At 38.3% G+C, this 23,150-nt stretch overlaps 3 protein-coding genes across 3 annotated transcripts; 2 read left to right on the top strand and 1 right to left on the bottom strand.

Annotated features, from left to right (window-relative positions):
• On the top strand, positions 1–3,482 carry LOC139443383 (lysosomal proton-coupled steroid conjugate and bile acid symporter SLC46A3-like). The gene is made up of 4 exons (XM_071224372.1): positions 1–1,114; positions 1,254–1,337; positions 2,503–2,659; positions 3,353–3,482. The coding sequence occupies exons 1-4, from the start codon at positions 1–3 to the stop codon at positions 3,480–3,482; spliced, it is 1,485 nt and encodes a 494-aa protein (XP_071080473.1).
• A 4,481-nt stretch (positions 3,483–7,963) lies between these two features.
• Positions 7,964–14,097, bottom strand: LOC139443384 (uncharacterized). The gene is made up of 4 exons (XM_071224373.1): positions 13,971–14,097; positions 12,831–13,270; positions 11,833–11,948; positions 7,964–11,194 (listed from the first exon to the last, which is right to left on the bottom strand). Exons 1-4 carry the CDS (start codon positions 14,024–14,026, stop codon positions 10,703–10,705), a joined length of 1,104 nt encoding a protein of 367 aa, XP_071080474.1. The 5' UTR covers positions 14,027–14,097; the 3' UTR covers positions 7,964–10,702.
• A 69-nt stretch (positions 14,098–14,166) lies between these two features.
• On the top strand, positions 14,167–22,797 carry LOC139442756 (spermatogenesis-associated protein 17-like). The gene is made up of 10 exons (XM_071223650.1): positions 14,167–14,242; positions 15,733–15,822; positions 16,533–16,614; positions 16,793–16,843; positions 17,327–17,430; positions 17,766–17,921; positions 19,257–19,407; positions 19,656–19,804; positions 20,327–20,456; positions 21,962–22,797. Exons 1-10 carry the CDS (start codon positions 14,175–14,177, stop codon positions 22,034–22,036), a joined length of 1,056 nt encoding a protein of 351 aa, XP_071079751.1. The 5' UTR covers positions 14,167–14,174; the 3' UTR covers positions 22,037–22,797.
• Positions 22,798–23,150: the final 353 nt, after the last annotated feature.

Genomic DNA, 23,150 nt, shown 5'->3' on the forward strand with positions numbered 1-23,150 from the left:
ATGGAGTCTACACCGCTACTTGAAAACAAGGGAAAAGAAGACAAGTCAAAACTGGGAAATCTACTCAAGGCTAACGTTGTGTTTCTTGTTTTCCATTTGGCAATCAATATCCGCAATCCACTGATAACACAATATCTTTACAAGAGGTACTCCGATGAAGAGTTCAATAACAGCACAGGATCTGCCAACTATCCTAACCAAAAATCCAAGTGTTACCTCAATGTGTCGGATCCAAGTTATATGTTACAGGAAAAGGTTCAAGAAAATACTTCGAACTGTCAAACAATACTGACAGCTATTGGAAGCTCCGGAGCAGTAATCAGCTGTATGTTCCTAGGAGCATATTCTGATTTTCTTGGTCGACGTTTTCTCTTTATAGTACCTTTAGTTGGAGAGGTTCTGAAGTTTTGGTTGTTGACAGTTGTTATTTACTGGAATCTTGATCTGAGATACCTTTACATTGGCGAGGTGTTTGAGGGCATTTCAGGGGGATACAATGGTGTGATTCTAGCTAGTTATGTATACACGGCTGACAACACACCACCTAAGAACTCACGGACAGTAGGGATCGCTGTGATAGACTTCACCACCTACCTAGCTTCTGCAGCTTCTCAGGTCATAACTGGATACTTCATCAAAGACCTAGGTTATCTCTACCCCTCTGTAACTACTGCCTCGCTAATGCTTCTCTCTCTAGTCCTTGTCGTTGTTCTTCTCCCTGAAACAATCAAAACAGATAGAAAATCTCAATACCCAACTCCAGTGAAAGCAGTGAAAAATGTCTTTGGATTCTACTTTTCAAAAGATTTTGGACCAAAGAGAAGCCTTTTCTGGCTCTCACTAGCATCATATTTTATATTATATTTCAGTCAGGGTGGTTTGTATGTTGTAGAATATCTTTTCCAACTAAACCTGCCTTTCTGTTGGGGCCCAGAGCTCATCGGCTATTTCAATATGGCATTGTCCCTTACAAAACAATTTCTAGGGATTCCAGTCATCAAACTCCTCCATCTGTGCACCTCCGATCCAGGAATATGTATCATTACATCTATCATACAGGCAGGAGCCTATGTCCTACACGGCCTGGCCAACACAGACGTCTTGCTTTTCTCGTGTAAGTCATCATCGCAGAAGATAACCATAACCTAACGCAAACATTGTCATTGATATACCGTTCTACATATTCAGAACGAAAAGTACATGTGGACATTAATTAATCTTTGCTTATGTTTTAAGACTATTGTTTGTTGTAGTTGTTCTGCCCAATGGTCTTGCAGCCCCTTTGTTGCCAGCACTGAGGGCTATCATGTCGCGGATGGCTCCTGCTGAAATGCAGGGTGAGGATAAAGATAGATTTATCATGTCTTTGAATGGCATTTAGTTCAGTTGCCAACTCCTTCATTCTGAGGAACGCAAAGATTCAGAGTATATACTTACCCCTTCATCGGGTGAATGAATGCCAGGATGCAGAGAGTGTACATAAGTAATAAGGTAACAAAGGTGGGAACTTAACAATGGAAGCCAACAGTTGATTAGCGCTGATTGGTGATTTTCAATGGACAAATGGAATCATAGAGATAAATTAGAACTAATTTGTAATAAGCGCTGTCCATCCATAATGTGATGTTTTGAATGGCCTACGGTGATAATAAAGTTGACAATCACATTTGTTGTGGCAATCACATTTCAAAGAAACAGCGAAGCCCTTTCGATAGTTATTAGAGTCCATTTTACGATTCCGACTCTGTCATAATTATAAATAAAAGCGACAAAATCGTTTCCATATTCATAAGAAATCTCTGCCAAACAAAAGTCGATTGTACGATTCCGACTATTACCACTTCCCTGAGATGATGTAAATACTATTAAGTCAAAGCATGTTCTAAGAGTTGTTAGTTTAGCATCTGTCCTGTCAGTCATGTGACTGCTACTATATTCTGTTCATACAATCGTAATCTGGACCACAGGCCGAAATATACTGATAATAAACACGTGTGTTTATCAATCAGTATCAAATAGTGATGATACCAGGTGTTCACGAAATTGCCAGCAGTGTAACTTATTCAAATAGAAAGAAAACCTTTTTCCTATTCTAGATCATTACAATTTCAGATACAGGTAATTTGGGATTTAACATTATTATCCAAATATGGTGATGACGGCATGAAACAAAACTATACGTTTCACAACTACCCTGATCTTATAGCCAACCTGTGTAGGCCCTATTCATCGTGCTTACTTCCACAATGCAGCTTTGAATGTCTGTAACAGTAACCCAGCAAACGGAAACAGAAAATGGTTACTATATACAAGGAGAATTAGAAGCAAGTGTACAGTTTCACAATGTGCACCGATTAGTGGAAGGGAAAGAAACTGTAAACGAATCGACATTCAGGTAAAGCATTTCAAAACATTTATCCTAAATTAGTTCCTTTGTTCAGCAGTTGATTGCCTTTCCCAAATGCACGTACATGCAGAACAATGTTGAACGTTATTTGCCAGGGTCCCTGTTTGCCGGCATCGGACTTGTGAACATCATCTCATCAACTATAGGCATAACAGCTTTCAACGAGATGTATGATGCCACTGTGAAGATACTGCGTGGCTTCGCCTTTTTCGTCTGTGCGGGATTCCAACTGTTGTCTGCAGTTATCATAGTGTGAGTGCATGTTTTGTTGTTAAACGCCGCACTTGTTATTGACATCATGAGCATCGATCTACGTAATTGGGAAACGATGACATGCATCAACCAAGTCAGCAAGCCTGACCATCCGAAACCGTTAGTCGCCTCTTACGACAAGCATAGTCGCCTTTTACGGCAAGCATGGATCTTCACGGGTAGTGTGTGCATGCGTGGGTATTGAAAATTCAGGACGTCCATATGATGATCTCCCTATTTGTTTACTGTATTTCGTATGTTTATACTTCACTAATGGGTTGTACTCATGTTGTATTGACGTGTACAATTTAAGTACATTTGGTATCAAAAGTAGATGGAAGAATGGTTAGTATGACTGGTCATTTCGCTTACAGAAGCTTTGTTTGTTTGTTTGTTTGTTCTTTAACGCCACATCCAGCAATAATCCATCTATATGATGTTTGTATGTAAATAATCAAGTCTGGACCAGACAATCCAATGATCCCGTTCGTCGCCTCTTACGACAAGTGTAGTCGCCTTTTACGGCATGTATGGGTTGCTGAAGACCTATTCTGACCCGGATCTTCACGGGTGGCTTACACAGGCAGTGCATTTAGCCATTGAGATACATGCAAAAGGTTAGCGATCACATTTGCTTCTTCGTTTACAGGAAACAGCTGTGATATTAAACAACTGCATATTCATGCATTACAGAGTGTTCCTGGTTACATCCCGCAGCGTCGTTGACACTGATACCTCCACTGTTGTTGTCATCAACGATAACGACTGGAAGCCAGGCCCCATCATCCCCCAGGACAAGCCTATCACCGACACGACGATGTAGTGTCCTTGGTTGATGTGTTCGACTGTGGAATGAGGATGATGCTGAGGCATTGCTCTTCCAATGAACCTGCGCGCCCAATACATGGACCCATTCATTTTGAAAACCCTTCTTCGGCGCCATAAATGCCGGGAACGTTTCATATATTCATAATTTATAGATATGTTTCGATTATCTAGACATTTCTTAATCAGGATGCGTATCAATGCGTATCGGTGCTGTCTGGAGTATTTGTTTAACTATAGTTGTGGTAAGGGAGAGGTGATGTTGCAATCAGTAATTTATGTGTGCACGCATCGTGTGAAACATGAAACAGACAAAACTGACATGATCAATTTTGAAACAGGCAACTTAGAGGTCGGGTTTATCGAAAGTGCCGGGCAAAAGAAAATATACCGTTGTAAATAGGACTTGATAACAAAGGATTACAAACGTTTTCAAATCTTTACTCGGCTCAAAATAGTCGCATAAACTCTGCATTCGTAAGGTCCAAAACACAACTTTGATATCTGTATCAAATACATCATGAATAACTATTTCTCGTTTGTTTCATTTTGAGCCCCCATCAGACATGAGTCGGTATTTTCCCTTCCCCGGCAGTTTACATCCTTGCAATATCGGCCTTAATATTCAGAAGATGACAATCAGAGGAGTCCCAACTTTTAGGTTCAGTAAAGAAAGATACTTAACATGACTCTTTATGTTATCGTCAGGTAAGAAAGCCTAATGTTATCCCTTTGGTTGCATTATCTATTTTTTCTACTATTTTTCTGGTCATTCTTATTATTAAATTGTTTTCTAACAAATATCAAACAGAATTTCAACATCTTTTCCTTTCTTGTGGATTTTCGGAACAAGTGCTAGTGCTTTATCAAAACAAGAGTTATTGAAATGTTACTAAATAACAAGTTTCAATTTTGTAAAAGTACAAAAACGAAATCATTTGCTTATTAATGTATTAAAGTTTTAATGTCTATACACAATGTGTATTAACTTGTTTAGAGTGCACAGCGGAACTCTTTCTGCACCATTGAAAATAAAGCATGTTCGGTCCAATAAAGTAAAACTGTTGAAGAAGTTACATGATTTCTACAAATAACGAATATTCCATGCTAGGATTGATTTAGTATAGTCTGTTTTTGGACATAACTTTGGTTTTGGTTTTGGTTTTGGTTTTACGCCGCACTCAGCAATATTACAGCTATATGACGGTGGTCTGTATATAATCGAGTCTGATTTATATCATGGGCATCGATCCACGCAATTGGGATCGATGACCTGCATCAGCCAAGTAAGCGAGCCTGACCACCCAATCCCTTTAGTCGCCGCTTACGCCAAGCATAGTCGCCTTCTCCGGCCAGCATGGGTTGCTGAAGACCTATTCTACCCCGGATCTTCACTTTGGTGATGAAATTGGATAAAGAAAAACATCTGAAGGCTGTTTACATTGATGGTGCGCATTGTATTTCCAAATTGTAAGTATGCAAAAAAATAAATACTGAAAAATAGTTCAAATTACGAAAATATAATCGAAGTTATGAGAGAAAAATGGACATATCGAGTAAGTAGCTTTTGCTTTGCTTTGCTTTGCATATAGGTGCCCAGGACATAATGACTGAAGGACAATGATGATATGAGAACACAATAGCACAAGGACGTAATGGCACCCGGACATGTTGACACAAGAACACAATGGCACGAGGATGTGATGCATTCTTGCATGTCTGTCAGCCCGGGACATTGGAGCTCCATGTGTATGTCAAGGCTGGAGTAAAACCAGCATTCTTGCATGTCTGTCAGCCCTGGACATTAGAGCTCCATGTGTATGTCAAGGCTGGAGTAAAACCAGCATTCGTGCATGTCTGTCAGCCCGGGACATTGGAGCTCCATGTGTATGTCAGGGCTGGAGTAAAACCAGCATTCTTGCATATCTTTGTCAGCAATCTCTCTCTCTCTCTCTCTCTCTCTCTCTCTCTCTCTCTCTCTCTGTGTGTGTGTTGGTGTGTGTGTGTGTGTGTGTGTGTGTGTGTGTGTGTGTGTGTGTGCGTGCGTGCGTGCGTGTGTGTGTGTGTACATAACACTGATGATGAATAAATGCACACTTCTGTATGAAATATCACTGTCTTGTGAAGAAGAAATACCATTGTCTTGTGAAGAAAACACAACCGGTATCTGAGGAATCCTTTATTTGATAGACTTGGTAATATTGATATTTGGCGAACAGTTCCTGGGACAAGAACATCAATTCAAGGAAATATATTGATTGTTTAAATGTTTATAACAATATATACATTTTGTTACAAAATGCTAAACAATTGTACTGTTATTATGGTTGTGTTTCAGCAGAAAGAGTACATTGATATGCACATGATACATTAAGGTACACCTGTAACTAACACACACATGACCAACTGATCAGGAAGTCACTTCCTTTATAAAATACAGTGTATTATCACAAAAACTTTGATGCTGTTGATTAGCTAAAATATTACAAATTGACAGATATATTTATCTAGTTTTACAGTAACTAAAGACACTTTTCAATGATTGTTTACATATTACACATCTTCGTGATTTATTGATTGGTAATTGTTTAATTATTAATAAATGATATTAATTTGACAGTCATATGCCAGGATAGGTGACTGAAAAAGGGAGAATTTAACCATGCGAATATCATACGACATCCTGACAATGACATGTAATCAATCGCTTCTTCCTGTTTTTAGATTATTTATTTTCTAGGTTCTTGGTATCTAAGTTCTGGGCATCTTTTACTGGGGGTTTGTTAACCTTCAGTGTTCACGTGGTGCGTATTACAATTCTATATTACTTTTGTGCACATCCAATAGTTAAGAACCAGATAGTATGCCAAATATCGACGAATCTGTCAAGACTCTACCATGGCTCTTAGTTTCACATTTAATACACATAATACCATATTTTCTTGTGTATATTGCACACATGATAGTGTAACACCAGAAATACCATGTCAATAACAGCATAACAGGAAATAAAAATGAAATTGTAAATCATCACGTCAAGTGGTGTTTTATTGCAAATGTCACATGTTCATTGACAAAAATTGTTATCTCCTGTTTGTTTATCTGAAGCGTAATTATGTAGTTTTCAACTTCATAGAAGCGACGATATCGTAATTTTCCCTAAATTTAACCAAGAATGAGTGATGCATTTTACTCAAGTGCGCATGATACACAAGTAAATACAGTAGGTATACATATCTTAACAATAATGTATAAACAATCAGGTCAACAGTCAACAAACAACACTGGCGCTGTTCCTCAGGGCCACAGAAGTGACAGGTACAGACTTCATTTGGGTCGAGACATTGTAAAACATTCAGACATGACAACTTCTTTGAGGCATTTAGACCTTAGAGTCGAAGTAAGGAAAAGATATATGAATGAACAACTTCTTTATTACAATTTGGAGTGACATTTCGGTGTAAGATCTAACAAAAGGATTATGACTGATTTGGGATATGATAAGTTGATTGTATGCAGGGGGTATGTAACAGCAGGGCTTTGCAAGGCTATTACATACCCTCTACATACCAACAAAGACCCTATTCAGTCATAATCCTTATATTTATACTACTGCCTTCACCTGTTAGGATGTTTACTTATATCACCCTTCTCTGTGTACATAACAGGCGACCCGTGAAGATCCGGGGTAGAATAGATCTTCAGCAACCCATGCTTGCCGTAAAAGGCGACTATGCTTGTCGTAAAAGGCGACTAATGGGATCGGGTGGTCAGGCTCGCTGACTTGGTTGATGCATGTCATCGTATCCCAACTGCGTGGATCGATGCTCATGATGTCAATCACTGGATTGTCTGTTCCAGACTCGATTATTTACAGACCGCCGTAATATAGCTGGAATGTTGCTGAGTGCGGCGTTAAACAATAAACAAACCAACCAACCAACACAACAGGCTCCTCCACTCCAGTGTACCTACATCCCCATCTACACACTGCTCATACCTGTATATATGCTTGTGAACCATGCTCTGAACATCACTTGCTTGATATCAGTAAATCTACCCCATCTACACACTGCTCATACCTGTATAATGCTTGTCAACCATGCTCTGAACATCACTTGCTTGATATCAGTGAATCTACCCCATCTACACACTGCTCATACCTGTATAATGCTTGTCAACCATGCTGTGAACATCACTTGCTTGATATCAGTGAATCTACCCCATCTACACACTGCTCATACCTGTATATATGCTTGTCAACCATGCTCTGAACATCACTTGCTTGATATCAGTGAATCTACCCCATCTACACACTGCTCATACCTGTATAATGCTTGTCAACCATGCTCGGAACATCACTTGCTTGATATCAGTGAATCTACCCCATCTACACACTGCTCATACCTGTATAATGCTTGTCAACCATGCTGTGAACATCACTTGCTTGATATCAGTGAATCTACCCCATCTACACAGCTCATACCTGTATAATGCTTGTCAACCATGCTGTGAACATCACTTGCTTGATATCAGTGAATCTACCCCATCTACACACTGCTCATACCTGTATATATGCTTGTCAACCATGCTCTGAACATCACTTGCTTGATATCAGTGAATCTACCCCGAAACATTGCTCCAAATTGTAATAAAGAAGTTGTTCATCCATATACGTCACCCTTACAAATTCAGACATGATGTACGATCAGTACATACAGAGAGGACTTCACACACCTGGTCCTTGTATGAAAACGTGGCTCAAATCAGACTTTATTTCAAAGATCAAGACACAACCAAATCAACACATTTTTTGTAAAACCATTAACAGTGAAGTAATTATTATATGGTCAGTACAATATGAAGAATTGTTCTGTTTGTGTGTGGTAAATATGTTTTAATAAAAATATCTATATAATGTAAATATATTACAAACAGACATGAATCCCGTCTGACAGAAATTATGAATATAACTTTGATTTATTAAATCTTTACAGAAGCATCTTCCTGAGACAGATGTCTATGTATAATGAACTAGTAATCTGTGATGTAAATATACTATAATACACACACACACACACACACACACACATATAAAACTGATGAACTCAATTAATTAGAGAACCATCACATGATGCCATTTAAATGATAAGGCCACACATTTTATATTTTTTGTTTCACGGGCCCCATCACCCCTACTGAAAAGCAGCCCGTCTGAGGAAAAAATTAAACATTATTATGTCTCCTGCTAGTAATTTAGACCCGCTTATACACTTTAGTAAAATTGAAATATTTTTTACATTTGTATACTTATCCTGCATTACTCTTTAATTTACTGCTTACCTTACAACAATAATGGACAGCGCTTAGCTATGGTCTTAGGTGAAAAAAAAAAAGTTGTTTCACTCTCAGATCCCTCTTTGGAGAGCTCAATTGGTGGAATAGTGAAGGAACGATCGGGTTGGCCTGGACATTGAGATTTCGCTATAAAATGCCAGCACAACACAAGATGTAGCACACCCTATGTACCAAGCTCAAACCGGAGACTGGTGATGTCAAGTGCGTGTAAAAGCTAAAGCCAATAGAAATTTATATTTTCTTGGTGAGGTCATGACATTAGGATGTGTTTAGGGGTTGAAGTGGGGGGGGGGCTCATAAACCCTGAAGTACCACATTCAAATCCCAAGCAGGGGGGCGGAATTTGGCCTTCTTGTCCTCAAGCCTAAAAGAGCCAAGTAGTTCCTGGACCTTGGTCATCTTACGATTTCTCCAGAAAGGCCAACACTGAATTGAATCAAGGTCACATGACAGTGGCGATGGTCCATATAAAAGTGGGATCTGAGAGCGAAACAACTTTTCTCTTCACCCAAAACATCACAAGGCGCTGTCCTTAGGTAAGCAGTAAATGCATAAGGAGTTATTGCAGGATGAGTAAAAAATATAAAATGTTATATCTTTACCGAATTCCATGTCTACTATCAGTGATTGAAGAGGCCACCTGCAGTTTAAATCTTCAGCAGAATCACTTTCATATGAATAAATAAACAAATAATTGACATTTATTTTAATTATTTTATTCCGACCGACTTTGAAACATAAAATTAAAAAAGTGTGGCCTAAAATACTCCCAGAGTAAAGCACACATTAAAAATAGCAGTTGGATAATGTTACTCGAACTTGATCTAACATGTACCAATCAGTAAATCTTACATTTTATAACTCAAGATATTGCCACATATTGCAGTCGTTTATACATCACTTTATTATACATACTTTTCATATCTTGAAAGGGATACTGACATTTCTCTAAGACACATGAAACTGATTACTTCTTAATTGGATCTTATTTTGCCAAGGCATACGTTTCAGTATCCCTATCAAAAGTTGAGTACCATATTTAGTGGTAACAACTATAAAAGTTTATTTGACCTGTCAGGTTAGGACAGCGACCATTAATAACATAACATTTCAGTATTTGGTAATTCAGAGGTAATTCATCCATCCTTACTTGTTGAATAAACTTCATCTGCTTGAGCCATTGTTCTTTTATTCCTTGGATCACGGATCCGCTGACCCTTTTTTCTTCAAAATTGGAAAATATTTATAATCCAAATTTACACTTATTTTTTGCCTGCTGACACATCATACATGCACACTTATTTTGAGATTACTCAGTGTGTAAAAAAAATCATCTATAAAACTTATCATGCTCAATTTGACATTATTGTTTTCTCAAAATCGTTCAGTGCCAGACTTAATCAACATGGCATGATGTCAGCTTTTTTCAAATCTTTTTATTCCCTCCTCCGACTTTGACCAAAAAAATCTGTGATCCAACAAATACAAAAATGGCCATAGATATGTGAAAAGTGACCCTAAAAAAATATATCTTTTTTTCTTGAGCATATTGAGCAAAATGTACATTGTTTGATATGAGAAGGATAATACTACTGACACTTTGTGGAAGGAATCATTCTAATATCACAATAACAACGATAATACATTAACAGTAGCATTTCATTCAGTGAAAACAAAAAACTTTGGCTTTCTAAGGTCCACTTCTGTGAATACTGGTAAAATACTGAAGGATAAAATGACATCGTAATGCTGTAAAGGATGTAACTGCAGAGAAGTGCACGTTGTTACATTTAATGTGTAGATGTAACAGATGCAGCACAGCACAGACCGTAAAGAAAACGGATATTTTCGGACAGAATACTACAGAACTCCATCATGTGCTGTGGAGGTACCAACATCCTGCACAAAGTACTCCTCCTGTTCCAGATCAGCATGTCCACCCCCCCTAGCAGGTACCTGGTTCTGGGGGGATATCTGTGGTGGAGGAAATGAACTTTGACCTACAGGAAGTGGCCAGTGAGGAGGTGATATTGGGTTTGCAGGGGGTTGTGGGATGCTTGTGGGCATTTCAAGATTGGCTGGTGCTGGCTGGACTTCAGGGGGAAACATCGCTGTTGGGGGGTACCTTTCTACAGGGGGTGACATCGCTGCAGGGGGAGACATCACGTCTGGTTGGGGCTGTGGCAGGCATGAATCTGGGGGTAATGACACAGCTGCAGCAACACCTGGTGATACAGGAGTGAAGGCTTGCTGTGCTTCTGCTGCATGCTTTGCTTCAACACTCTTGTGGTAGTCTAGCAACAGCTGAGCTTTGTCAGGACGCATTTGATCCCATACAAATGCACCATGGCGCTAAAACAATATTTGGAACACATCAAAGTGGTTCTATTGACTTTATTAATAAATACTGTAAACTACGGTTATAACGAAGTCAAAGGGACCACTAATCTTAGTTCCTAATAACCTTAGTTTGTTGTAAGCATATATACAGCATATATACAACAATTGTCCGGGACTAAAAAATAAGTTTGTTATATCAGTAAGTTCGTTATAAGCGTTGTCGTAATAAACATAGTTTACTGTAATGTGATAATCGTAATATCAAATATTGATAGTGATCATAATCATACTTAAGTTAACACAGTATTCTATGGTCTAAGGTCCTCTTGCATCAAGAAATCCATCCCTGCATGAATGCATTTTATTATGCTTATTTCTGCTTTTTGACAAAATGAAAATCCAAATGCGATATTAGCACAGTTTGTACCATAAAAAATGAAAAGAAAAAAGGTTACCCAGCACCAAATGCATATTTCAAGATTAAAATCTATCCTTAAATAATGATGGTTCAATGTCAATAGTCCGAGGATAAACAGGTATTGAGGTATAAACTGTTTGCTGAGAACACCTCTGTTCAAACAAATGAAGACTGTTACTATGTAAACTTGGAAGAATGAATTATCAATGAAGGATGACATAATATACCATACCTTGGACCTGATTGGGTAGTTTGGATCTCCCCGACTGTCATACTGATGCTCAAATGAAATACCTTCCTTGTACAGTTTCTTGTCACCAGATCGAGAGCGAAGGAAGTTCACTGGAACTAATTGTTGGAAAGAGCATGATAAAAGTTGAATAACAGCATTTGAGTTGTAAATGAACAATCAACACACAATTAATCAGTAATATTAGCCATTGTTATGCACTCAGTGAATTAATCCTGAGGGGTGTGAGTTGTGCAAAACTTTGTGTTTGAATCCACTAACTTGTCCCTTATCATTAACTTGGCATTACCAGCTTACAAGCATATTTGTTTTACTGAGCTCCTGCTACAAGCTGAAGATTATGGCTGGGATGAGTCCAAATTTACTACCCGGGTACCCACCCCATTATTACCCCACCCTACCACTGGTACCAGCTGCAGGTCTCAAGAAATAGGTACAAAATGTCCAATTGTGAATAGTTTGCGTGTAGACCTGGACAAAATGTATTTAGATACACATATAAAATGATCTGGTCATGCATACACTGAAGTTGACTGAAGTTTTATCTTTATTCAAACATATAAAAGTCAGAACGAATGGGTGCATAGTCAGAAAGAAATGCAAACATTAGTGACTTCTAGTGTATAGTTCTGGATGAATTGTGTCATTAAACAATATTTCACATGACTAACCAAGGCTAGGTAGTCATGTGGGTACCCAGGTCCTTCTCAGTACCCACCCTACCCAAGTACCCGAGTTACCCATCCCAGCCCTACTAAAGATGCTCACTGGTGATGATGTCACATGGATATAGCTTTTTTTTACTAAACTTAGTATTTAACATAACTAAAATATAAATAACTTGCTGTCTTTTTACATGTTTGTCTCTTAACAGGTACCTCAAAAGGGAAATATCAACGCTGGCAAAAGGAAATTCATGTTTCATCAGTAAAAAACTCTGAGGAGCAAGTTGTCACCGATCTCAATCTTGGTAAACTAACCTGTTCCTAAAGCAGGCTCCTTATTTGGATTAGCCAGGTGACGGGTGGAGCCCAGTGGAACAGCTTCCTTTGCAAACTGAAAATCTGTTCTTTGTGTTGTGTCTCGTGTGTATTCAGGTTGGTTGAGAGGGTCAGAGCTTGTCCGAGATGGCCACCAGTTGTGTTGGTCTGGGTAGGTACTCCTCGTAAACACTGTGCATACAGGTTCATTCAGCAATCTGGCGTCATGTCGCAAAAAGCCACAGCTAACAGGTTGGGGATTATGAGCCCGGAAATCTGGAGTTGTGTGGGGTAGAGCTCTCGTCTCTCTGATTGATATATCTGGCAATAACTTCCTGGCTGGCCTTGGATCAGAGGCATACACAGGTTTAATGACTGCATCTTGAAACTTTGGATGGAAATCCTCGGCATCAAGGCTCACAACCCTGAAGGTGTCAGGACTGGAATAGAAACATAACAGGGATGTGTGTCAGGCGGAAAATATGTCGGATCTGAAAAGAACAATTGTTTTGTTCCTGTTACTTGATGGAAAAACACAGGACGGGGCAAGATATTTGCGTAAATATTAATTTACTGTTCTCTCCAAACAAGGCAGGCTGCCATATGCTTATACATAATGATGCACCATAATACACAATACAAAATGCAATTTTGTTACTTGTTTTATATATTTGCTGAAAATAAATTGGACAGGGGCCAAGACATTTGTGTAAAACTAATTAAAAGTTATAATTATATTGATATGTACATAAAATAAAATACTTTATGAAGGAAAGATGAACACTTCTGATGAAAACACTTCAGTAACTACACATATCTTTATTTTAGGCCTTAGCACCCCCAACGCACCTACCTATCCTCTACTAGCTAGGGCTATAGCCTTGGCCAACACTTGATCAACTGTTGATCAGATTGTTCTACGGGTACAATTCACACTTTAACCTATTTCTTTTGATACCTGTTCCTACGTTGTACCACTGGCAATGTGCATGTATTGATTGATACCTGTTACTATTCATTAATGATTGATTGGTGGACGACAAAGGCATGTATGAGTGAACATATGATTATGATCATAAACGCCGCTTTTGCCTTGGCATACTGATGTAACACCCGTAAAATAATCTTTACTACACCTACTTGTACTTTTCTGGAACCCTCTTCTTTCGCGCTATTGGCGGCATATACGTTGCCATCGTGCTATATTTGTTTTGATGGCGTTATCATTAATAAAATGGTGTCATAAACTTTTTTCACTTGGCGGAAGCCGCCATATTGTTGTCATGTCGTCGCCCCTAGAAACGGAAGCGGAAGTGACAGCCATACTTGACAACAATAAACAAAATGGCGGCGATGGTGAGGTTGATGCGACAAATTGATGGTGTTATAGAAGAATGCTATAACCGAAAAAAGTAAGTTTAATGTCAATTGTGTACGTGAAAATTTTATATTGTGGCAATGGGTTACTATGACCTGTCGGAATTTCATTATTCATCGGTTTTTCTTATAAGGGCAAAAGGAAACATGGTTGTGATTGTTGTTGACTGTCTGAGTCTCTGAAGGGCCCTGAAAATGTGATATGAGAACACCTGCTACCAAATAAATACTAGCAACATAAGGAAAGGCTATAAAACTGCTATAGTGACTCAAAACATGCTTGCCTATACTATGCTTATCTAGTACAGTAGTTAAACAAACCCATGGACAACAACTTTCGACAATTTCTTTTCATTTGATTTTAATGTCGAGGTTTGTTGCACTTGCAGGATACCATCTTCCCGAGGCAAAGAGCATCCACTAGCCTTTTATCAAAGTATTGAACCTAGGCTATGATACAGGCTATTGGCCACGCTTGCCTCGGGAAGATGGCAGGATACATGTCAGACTATATCCTGTTTAGTTAATTGTGTGAGTCCCTCAGACACGTTTTACAATTTATTTGATGTCAATGTTCATAATTATATAAATACGACATCGAAAACGTTTTTCCTGCTGTTAAAATATTCATCTAGTGAGTAGATACTTTGTCAATGGATTGTCCTTGCCAGACATAATAATGAAAATGGGATGTCACATGAATACAAAACCCTGAGACCTCCTTCACAATATCACTGTATAATAATAATTTGAATAATTAATCAGTTGGAAAAGAATATAATGGGGGACTGTTAGAGTGCTTTTATACCCAACCATGGCTAAGAGTTAAAAAAAACCCATTCTGACAGCTTTCACAAACTCTCATGCTAGGGCAATGGTATCTGACCAATGTTAACTTTCTGAAATGATCCTGAGGTGGAAAAGGGAAAAATATATAAAACAATGATGGATGCTGAATATTTAATAAAATTGTACAGCTCTGGTAATTTTGAACATATACCAAACCTGTATTCAAATGAACGAAACCTGTACCCCTGAAGATCCCGGTTAGAATTGATCTTCAGCAACCCGTGCTAGAGGCAAGGGCGGTCGAGAAGCCTTTTGATTAAAGCTTACGCCCGTCACGCTGAAGACCCAAGTTCGATTCCCAACAGAGGTACAATGTGTGAAGCCCATTTGTGGTGTCCCCCACCGTGATATTGCTGGAATATTGCTAAAAGCGGCATAAAACCATACTCACTCATTAGAGGCAGCTAACAGGATCAGGTGGTCAGGCTCAGTGAATCAGTTGATGCATGTCTGGAATATTGTTGAGTGTCACGTTAAACAACAAACAAACAGAACATGTGAGTGTCCCTACTTGTCTATTATACTTTATAGGTGAGCATCCCTCTTCTTTATTCACATTCCCTACAAATTACGGGCATGTGTTGTATTATGTACATGTTGCATATTCATTGACTTTACTGACAATAAATCTATACTGTGAATGTTCATGAATTTGATTACATGCTTTTTTTAATAGTGAGGCTGAAGAGCAGAGAGAGGCTGAATATGTTGCAGCTGTTAAGGTTCAAGCCTGGTTTAGAGGAACACGATCTCGGAGCTATCTGGGGTAATTTGTGGAGGCCATATGACATAAACATTTACTTTACAACCATTTGGGTAAACCATGGTGAAATGGGCAGATATTTTATTTTGTGACACCATTATTTTGATCATACTGCCTTTTACTACAAACTGTTATATTTTTTCATGGTATGTGGTAGAAAAGTTTCTAAATTAGCATACTAAAGTATCTAGAAGTTTGACAGTACATTTATCATGTTTATGGGTTAGGGTCAAGAAACAAAAACTTATTTCAGATTCTATTTTGGAATGATTTTTGTTCAAAGTTTATTCAAATTAGTTTAGGGGGCACAGGTGGAACAGTCGAATCCCCGGTTTGCCCTGATTATGTTTCTAGGTTTGTCAGCACCATACCTGTGCTGGTGGGTTTCGCCAAAGTGGTAAACATCTGAGACCTGCATCACTTCAGGATTTCTTCCCACATTAAGCTGACACGCCATGATATAACTGGAAAAAAGTTAAAAGTGGCGTTAAACTCAACTCTGTCACTCACTCAAATTAGTTTAAATGAAATTCACTGCAATTACAAAACAATCTTATCTATTCTGATTAGGATGCAATCAGAAGAGAGATTTCTCTATTCAACAATCTATTGGAACAATATTTCGATTAAATATGGATGCTAATTGATATGATAGATGTAATATCAGACATATTATGAATTATGCAATCTGTTCCCTGACTTAACAATTGTAGGTTCCTGAACAAATGTGCAACATCTGTTCAAAAAACATGGAGGGGCTACCTTGGACGTCAGTACTACCGGCAGCTTGTCAAGGTGATTATGTGTGTTGATCGTCTTAAGGTCTTATAAAGTTGACCACAATACTCAATTACGTCTTTTTGAAGAACTTTATACTTTACAGGGTTGTTTTTTTCCCAAGATAACATTTTGAAGAGTTTTAACATGCTATGAATATAAAAGTTTCTACTGTAAATGTATTTTGTGTTCTCAGAACAGTGTATTCATCATGAAGCTGAATCACTACAACGCAATGGCCACCAAGGTGATTACTCTATACATTGGTTTCTTATCAAGATACTTCTTTGAATTGTTAAAAAAAACATCATCACAACTATGTCTTTTACTAAAAAAGTCAGTTTTACCTTACCTGATGCAACACCTATAGCACTGTGTAGCGTCAGGTCCGTATAAAAACATTGCATTTAATCAGAAACGTTCATTTTTCTATCTAAAAAGGTAGTATGTTATCAATAATAATAATTTTCCATGAGTATTCTAAACCTGTATAGATTGCCCGCAACTTTGGCCACAAGTCAGAAGCCAGAGTCTAGTAAAATGATGTTCGGTCAAATAGGCTCAGATACCAATAGTCCATATACAGTAACTGAATTAAAATCTGCTGATGAAGATGCTAAGAGCCAATTTCGGGCTAGTGGATTCCAAAGTTTTTAACACAGACTGGATAATTATCATACTCATAGTATGACTGTGTAGTGTTGTATTTGTGTTGTTACCATGGTTACAGATCCAAAAGGTGTGGCGAGGTTACTATGTCAGGAAATACATCTTTAACTACTACAGCCGTAAACGTTACCTTGAGGCATTGCAAGTGAAGAATGAGATTTTCAGGTATGTCTCATCTGTGAGCTTGTAACATTGTATTAAACATGCAAGTGATGTTGGGACCATGTTTGTGATAATACATATATACGATGCAAGTAAGCTACACAAAGTGTATATTTACACAGAATAAAAACATACTTATAAACAACAGGACAAAGTCACTTTTTACCTACAGAATGATTGGTCTTGATTTTTTCACTATTAAATTAATATGTCACTAATGATGGATGACACACTGATCAGAAGCTGATATCCAGACATGTGACTATGGCTCAGTACAAAAAAAAGTTCCTATCATATAATATATATGCTATTGACGTCCTAATCTTTTCTCAAAATAGAACTGAGCTGGCCGATTTCACCGAGCGACAGGCTCAGATCAGACGAAAAATGGAAGAACATGAAGAACACAGGAGACAAGCTCGGGCTGCCAGGAAGAATCACTACCTGCTGAGTACCGAGGTGATTCCTGGCATCTACAACTCCCCCTTCCAGCCGTGAGTTATCTCCGTTATTACTTACTGTCCAGCCGTGTGTTATCTCCTCTATTACTTACTGTCCAGCCATGAGTTATCTCCTCTATTATTTACTGCCTAGCCATGAGTTATCTCCTCTATTACTAACTGTCCAGCAATGAGTTATCTCCTTTATTACTTACTGTCCAGTCGTGTGTTATCTCCTCTATTACTTACTGTCCAGCCATGAGTTATCTCCTCTATTACTTACTGTCCAGCCGTGAGTTATCTCCTTTATTACTTACTGTCCAGCCGTGAGATATCTCCTTTATTACTTACTGTCCAGTCTAGGTTATCTCCTCTATTATTTACTGCCTAGCCGTGAGTTATCTCCTTTATTACTTACTGTCCAGCCATGAGTTATCTCCTTTATTATTTACTGTCCAGCCATGAGGTATCTCCTTTATTACTTACTGTCCAGTCGTGTGTTATCTCCTTTATTACTTACTGTCCAACCTAGGTTATCTCCTTTATAACTTACTGTCCAGTCATGTGTTATTTCCTTTATTACTTACTGTCCAGCCTAGGTTATCTCCTTTATTACTTACTGTCCAGTCTTGTGTTATCTCCTTTATAACTTACTGTCCAGACGTGAGTTGTCTCCTTTATTACTAAATGTCCACCCATGAGTTATCTCCTTTATTATTTACTGTCCAGCCATGAGTTATCTCCTTTATTACTTACTGTCCAGCCATGAGTTGTCTCCTTTATTACCTACTGTCCAGTCGTGTGTTATCTCCGTTATTACTTACTGTCCAACCTAGGTTATCTCCTTTATAACTTACTGTCCAGTCATGTGTTATTTCCTTTATTACTTACTGTCCAACCTAGGTTATCTCCTTTATTACTTACTGTCCAGACGTGAGTTATCTCCTTTATTACTTACTGTCCAGCCATGAGCTATCTCCTTTATAAGTTACTGTCCAGCCATGAGTTGTCTCCTTTATAACTTAATGTCCAGCGATGTGTTATCTCCTTTACTACTTACTGTCCAGCCGTGAGATGTCACCTTTTTCACTTACTGTCCAGCCATTTCCTTTATAACATAATGTAGGAATTAGGTCTCACTTGTATATATATTGTATGTTGTCTCATGAAATGTTGGCTTCTTTTGAACATCAGTCAATGCCATGATTCAGGTATCCATCTGAGCAGGAGCTCATACTACGCAGTATCAAACCTCTTGTCCACAAGAAGAGGAAACAAAAGGCACACCTGTTTGATCCAGCATGGGCCAGTTACAACCTGCCATATATATTGTATGATGTCTCATGAAATGTTGGCTTCTTTTGAACATCAGTCAATGCCATGATTCAGGTATCCATCTGAGCAGGAGCTCATACTACGCAGTATCAAACCTCTTGTCCACAAGAAGAGGAAACAAAAGGCACACCTGTTTGATCCAGCATGGGCCAGTTACAACCTACCACGTCCAGAGGCCCTTCCTCCAATATCCCAAAAACCTCAAGTACGTTGCTGTGTATCAGAATCGTTTTTACAAGGGATTTATGGCAAATTGTTTCATAAAAGGTTTTTATTCTCACTGATTGTGATGGGGAAAATATGATCTGAAATAAGCCATCATATTTTTGTGTAACTGTCAATTTCTAAATGAGTGATTTCTTTGGTGGTTATTGATGTTTAACTCCTGGCCTGTCATGCTGGTATTCAGACACTAGGAATTGATTTCATGTGCAGCCCTGTTCTGTGTTTCAGGGCCCATTCCGTGATCCTGAGGAAGTACAGAATCAGCGGTACAAGCCATTCCAACCCTCACTGCGAGTAGCCACGTCCTTCTACTCCCTGGAGGATGCTCGCAAAGAGATGAAGGCCGAGGAGTGGGCCACCCGCATCAATGATGATGTGTAAGTGGACTCTTCTCGGTGATTGATATTCAGACTTAGCCCAGCTGGTCTTGAGGGGCGGTGGGGTAGCCTAGTGGTTAAAGCGTTAGCTTGTCACACCATAGACCCGGGTTCAATTCCCCACATGGGTTCAATGTGTGAAGCCCATTTTCCTGGGCCCCCCACCGTGGTATTGCTGGAATATTGCTAAAAGCGGCATAAAACCATACTCACTCACTCAGCTGGTCTTGATATGATCCTGCCCTTTCACCTTACTATAAAAATGTTGATGCCACACTTTTTACATGAATTCTTTGGTTAAAATGTTCTTCACATGTGCAATTGTAATTATACTTTGTATATAATTTAATTAGTATGTCAGTTAATCTTGGTATAGAATGTTGGTCTTTTTATTGTGTGTGTCTGTTTGATCTTTTATTTAAAGCCTCATGTTTGTTTTTTGGTAGTAAAGATGATAGAAACTGAAAGTCAGCCATTGACATTTCGTAACTAAACTTATTTCTGCTATATTTTCTGGATTAGGTTTGTGCCATTTTCAAGAAGACACATGTCTTATGATCCACTGCTGCACACCACCTCCAAGTTCGGCCACCTGCCGTATGGAACCAAGTACTTCAGGGAGGAGTTCATGGACAAACATGTCTCCCATCAGGTATGGATCACGATCTGTTCACTGTGGGGCATCCTCTATATCTCCGGGGATTCCATATCGGTAAACCTACACTAACTCCTGGATCCATTCCAATGGCTGTGACCTCAATTACCCGCGCTTGAATTCCATAGGCAATTTCAATTGCTACGCTACTCAGTTTAACTGACCAATCAGAATACGAGTTACAAACCAGCCTCAATTTTAGGTTGGCGATATGAACAACATTACGTCCAGACCCATTGATTACAATAGAGTTTGTTAGAGATTCAACTTGAAAAACCGACACTCGCAAAGGAAAGTCCTCAGAAACCTTTTTGGTGGAAAGGATGTCTTCACTGGTAGTGGCAAGTCCTCCATATTCATTTCCTTTTTCCTTATCTCGACAAAATGTTGATTAAATTCAAGGGTGATTCTACCATGACATTAATGAATGCTTGGTTCTGATTGATTAAAAAGAGGTTTCCTTTTTGCTACGGAAACCCCTTTCAAATATATTAAGCCTTTTCACAAAAAATGTGCGCATGAATACATAGAAAGCATACATATCGATTCATGAAAAATGGCTGACAATCGATCACCCCCATTTAAACTGTAAAATGAATCTTTATTTCCTCTAATACACACTGGGTCTCTAATACCAGCCAGGTCTATAAAACACGCCAAGTCAAGGGCTCTCGCGAAATTAATAGATGGTGTAGCATCAAATAGAGGAAATACAGTAGTTTGATATCAGATGTTTGGGGGCGTTCTAGGCCACAAACCTGACTGCTTCGATGATGACAAGATTAAACAAAGGCATATCTTTTGCATACAAATGAAATGTTTATGAAACTGTTAGAGAAATGTTCTATGGTGAACAGAATCAGAACGATTTAAGCTATTTCCTCATTGAAATAACCGACAATGAAAGTAAAATATAACATTATAAAAATTGTTTGAAAAAACTTTATTCATGACAACATGTTGTTTACAAACCTTTTTCTGATCGATATTTGTTGCCAACCACCACCGTTAGAATTTGGCAGGAGGGGATTTCAAAGTCCATCAGAAAACACTCCCCTTTGAAAGTCCACAAAAACAATGTCCCAACTGAAGCGACAGCTTATCAAACTCGATGAAATTCATTTCAGAACACGCACAAAAAGTGCTCGGTTCAAAATTAAAATAAAGAGGTATCTACTCTACAGTGGGACTACATCAAATTTCAAAACACAGTAGGTTTATGTCCTAATTAATTTTAGATCATGAGAACCACAGGGCTGGATCCAGGGTTAGTGTAGGGTTACTGAAATAAAAGCCTTGGAGATACAGAGGATGACTTTGGGTGGGAAACTAAAGCAAATAAATCCTCAGCAAGTCTAGGAGTTTTAAGGCTTTGTGGACCCATGGTGTTATATTTCATATCCAATGACACTTGTGTGAGATTCTAAATATGCTTCCAATGTTTTTCTGTAGATACTGTACAGCTTTGTTTTACTAACACGGCCATTTATCATTTCTTTCAGAATTTCAAGACTCTTGTACAACCGGTTCCAATCTTTGACAAGCTCAATGACACATATTCACAAGGCCAGGTCTAGCATGAACATTTATATATTGATAAACAAACCAAATGTGATATTTACAATTATTGAAGTCATATGTAGGATTTAGAAACAAATCAGCTTAAGACCACAGAATCAGCCTAATGGCGTTACAAAACAATAACACATTAATGTTGACAAATGTTTAAGGCTGTTGCAGTATGATGCAGTTGGTATGATAAAATCTTTGAATGTTATCCATTTTATGTAATTGTATAAAGTATGTAAATACCCTTGTATGTAAGTAGAAGTGTTTATCTGTAGTGAAAATACAATTGTGAGACTGATCATAGCTTCCCATGATGGTCTTGTTACCAGGTTTTGTATAAAGCCAGTATAAACTGTGATATGATTGGCATGTAAACATTGTTAACAGTCACAATTATTAGGTCTATGATGTTGCAAGTCATACTTTTGTTTGGTTACATTTATTCCTTTTGTTTTGCATGAAAGCATAAATAACAGAGCTAATGAGGCAATGGTGATTTAAACAAATATATTTTTTATTATGCCACCTGATTGCCGATCAAAATAGGTGTTGGTGTTTGTTGGTTGATGTTCAAGTTAGAAGATAGAACTTCATCTGACTGTTTGCATCAAGACAGTTGTCATCATTTCATAGCTGTATTTTGTTGTTTTGAACAATAGCTATATAGTCACACACATGCTTGTGGATTTGGATATTTATTATGAAAAACCATGTTTGAATTGCATTTTAATGTTCATGAATCCGTCCATAGACAATAAATGAAATGTACTGGAGAATAAAACTTGTGTTGTGTGGTTGATGCTTATTCATGATCACGACCATCATCTTTGGTGCAACCCCTACATCATCTTGTTCAGCATCAGGGAGCTGTACTAAAACCAGTTTGGAACAAGAGCTTGTATGACAAAACCTCATCTTGTGACCAACATATGACACTGCCACAAAACATTTACAGATTAACAGTCATGTGACCATCAGAAGAGTGAGTTAAATATAACGTCGCATTGGCACTATTTCAGCCACATAGGGAACCATCAGAAGAGACAACCAGAACAATTACAGTCATGTGACCATCAGAAGAGACAACCAGAATGATTAGTCATGTGTCCATCATATGACACT

The sequence above is a fragment of the Haliotis cracherodii genome, unplaced genomic scaffold, assembly GCF_022045235.1.
Source record: "Haliotis cracherodii isolate W230 unplaced genomic scaffold, xgHalCrac1.p SCAF_5, whole genome shotgun sequence".
Lineage (NCBI taxonomy): Eukaryota > Metazoa > Mollusca > Gastropoda > Lepetellida > Haliotidae > Haliotis > Haliotis cracherodii.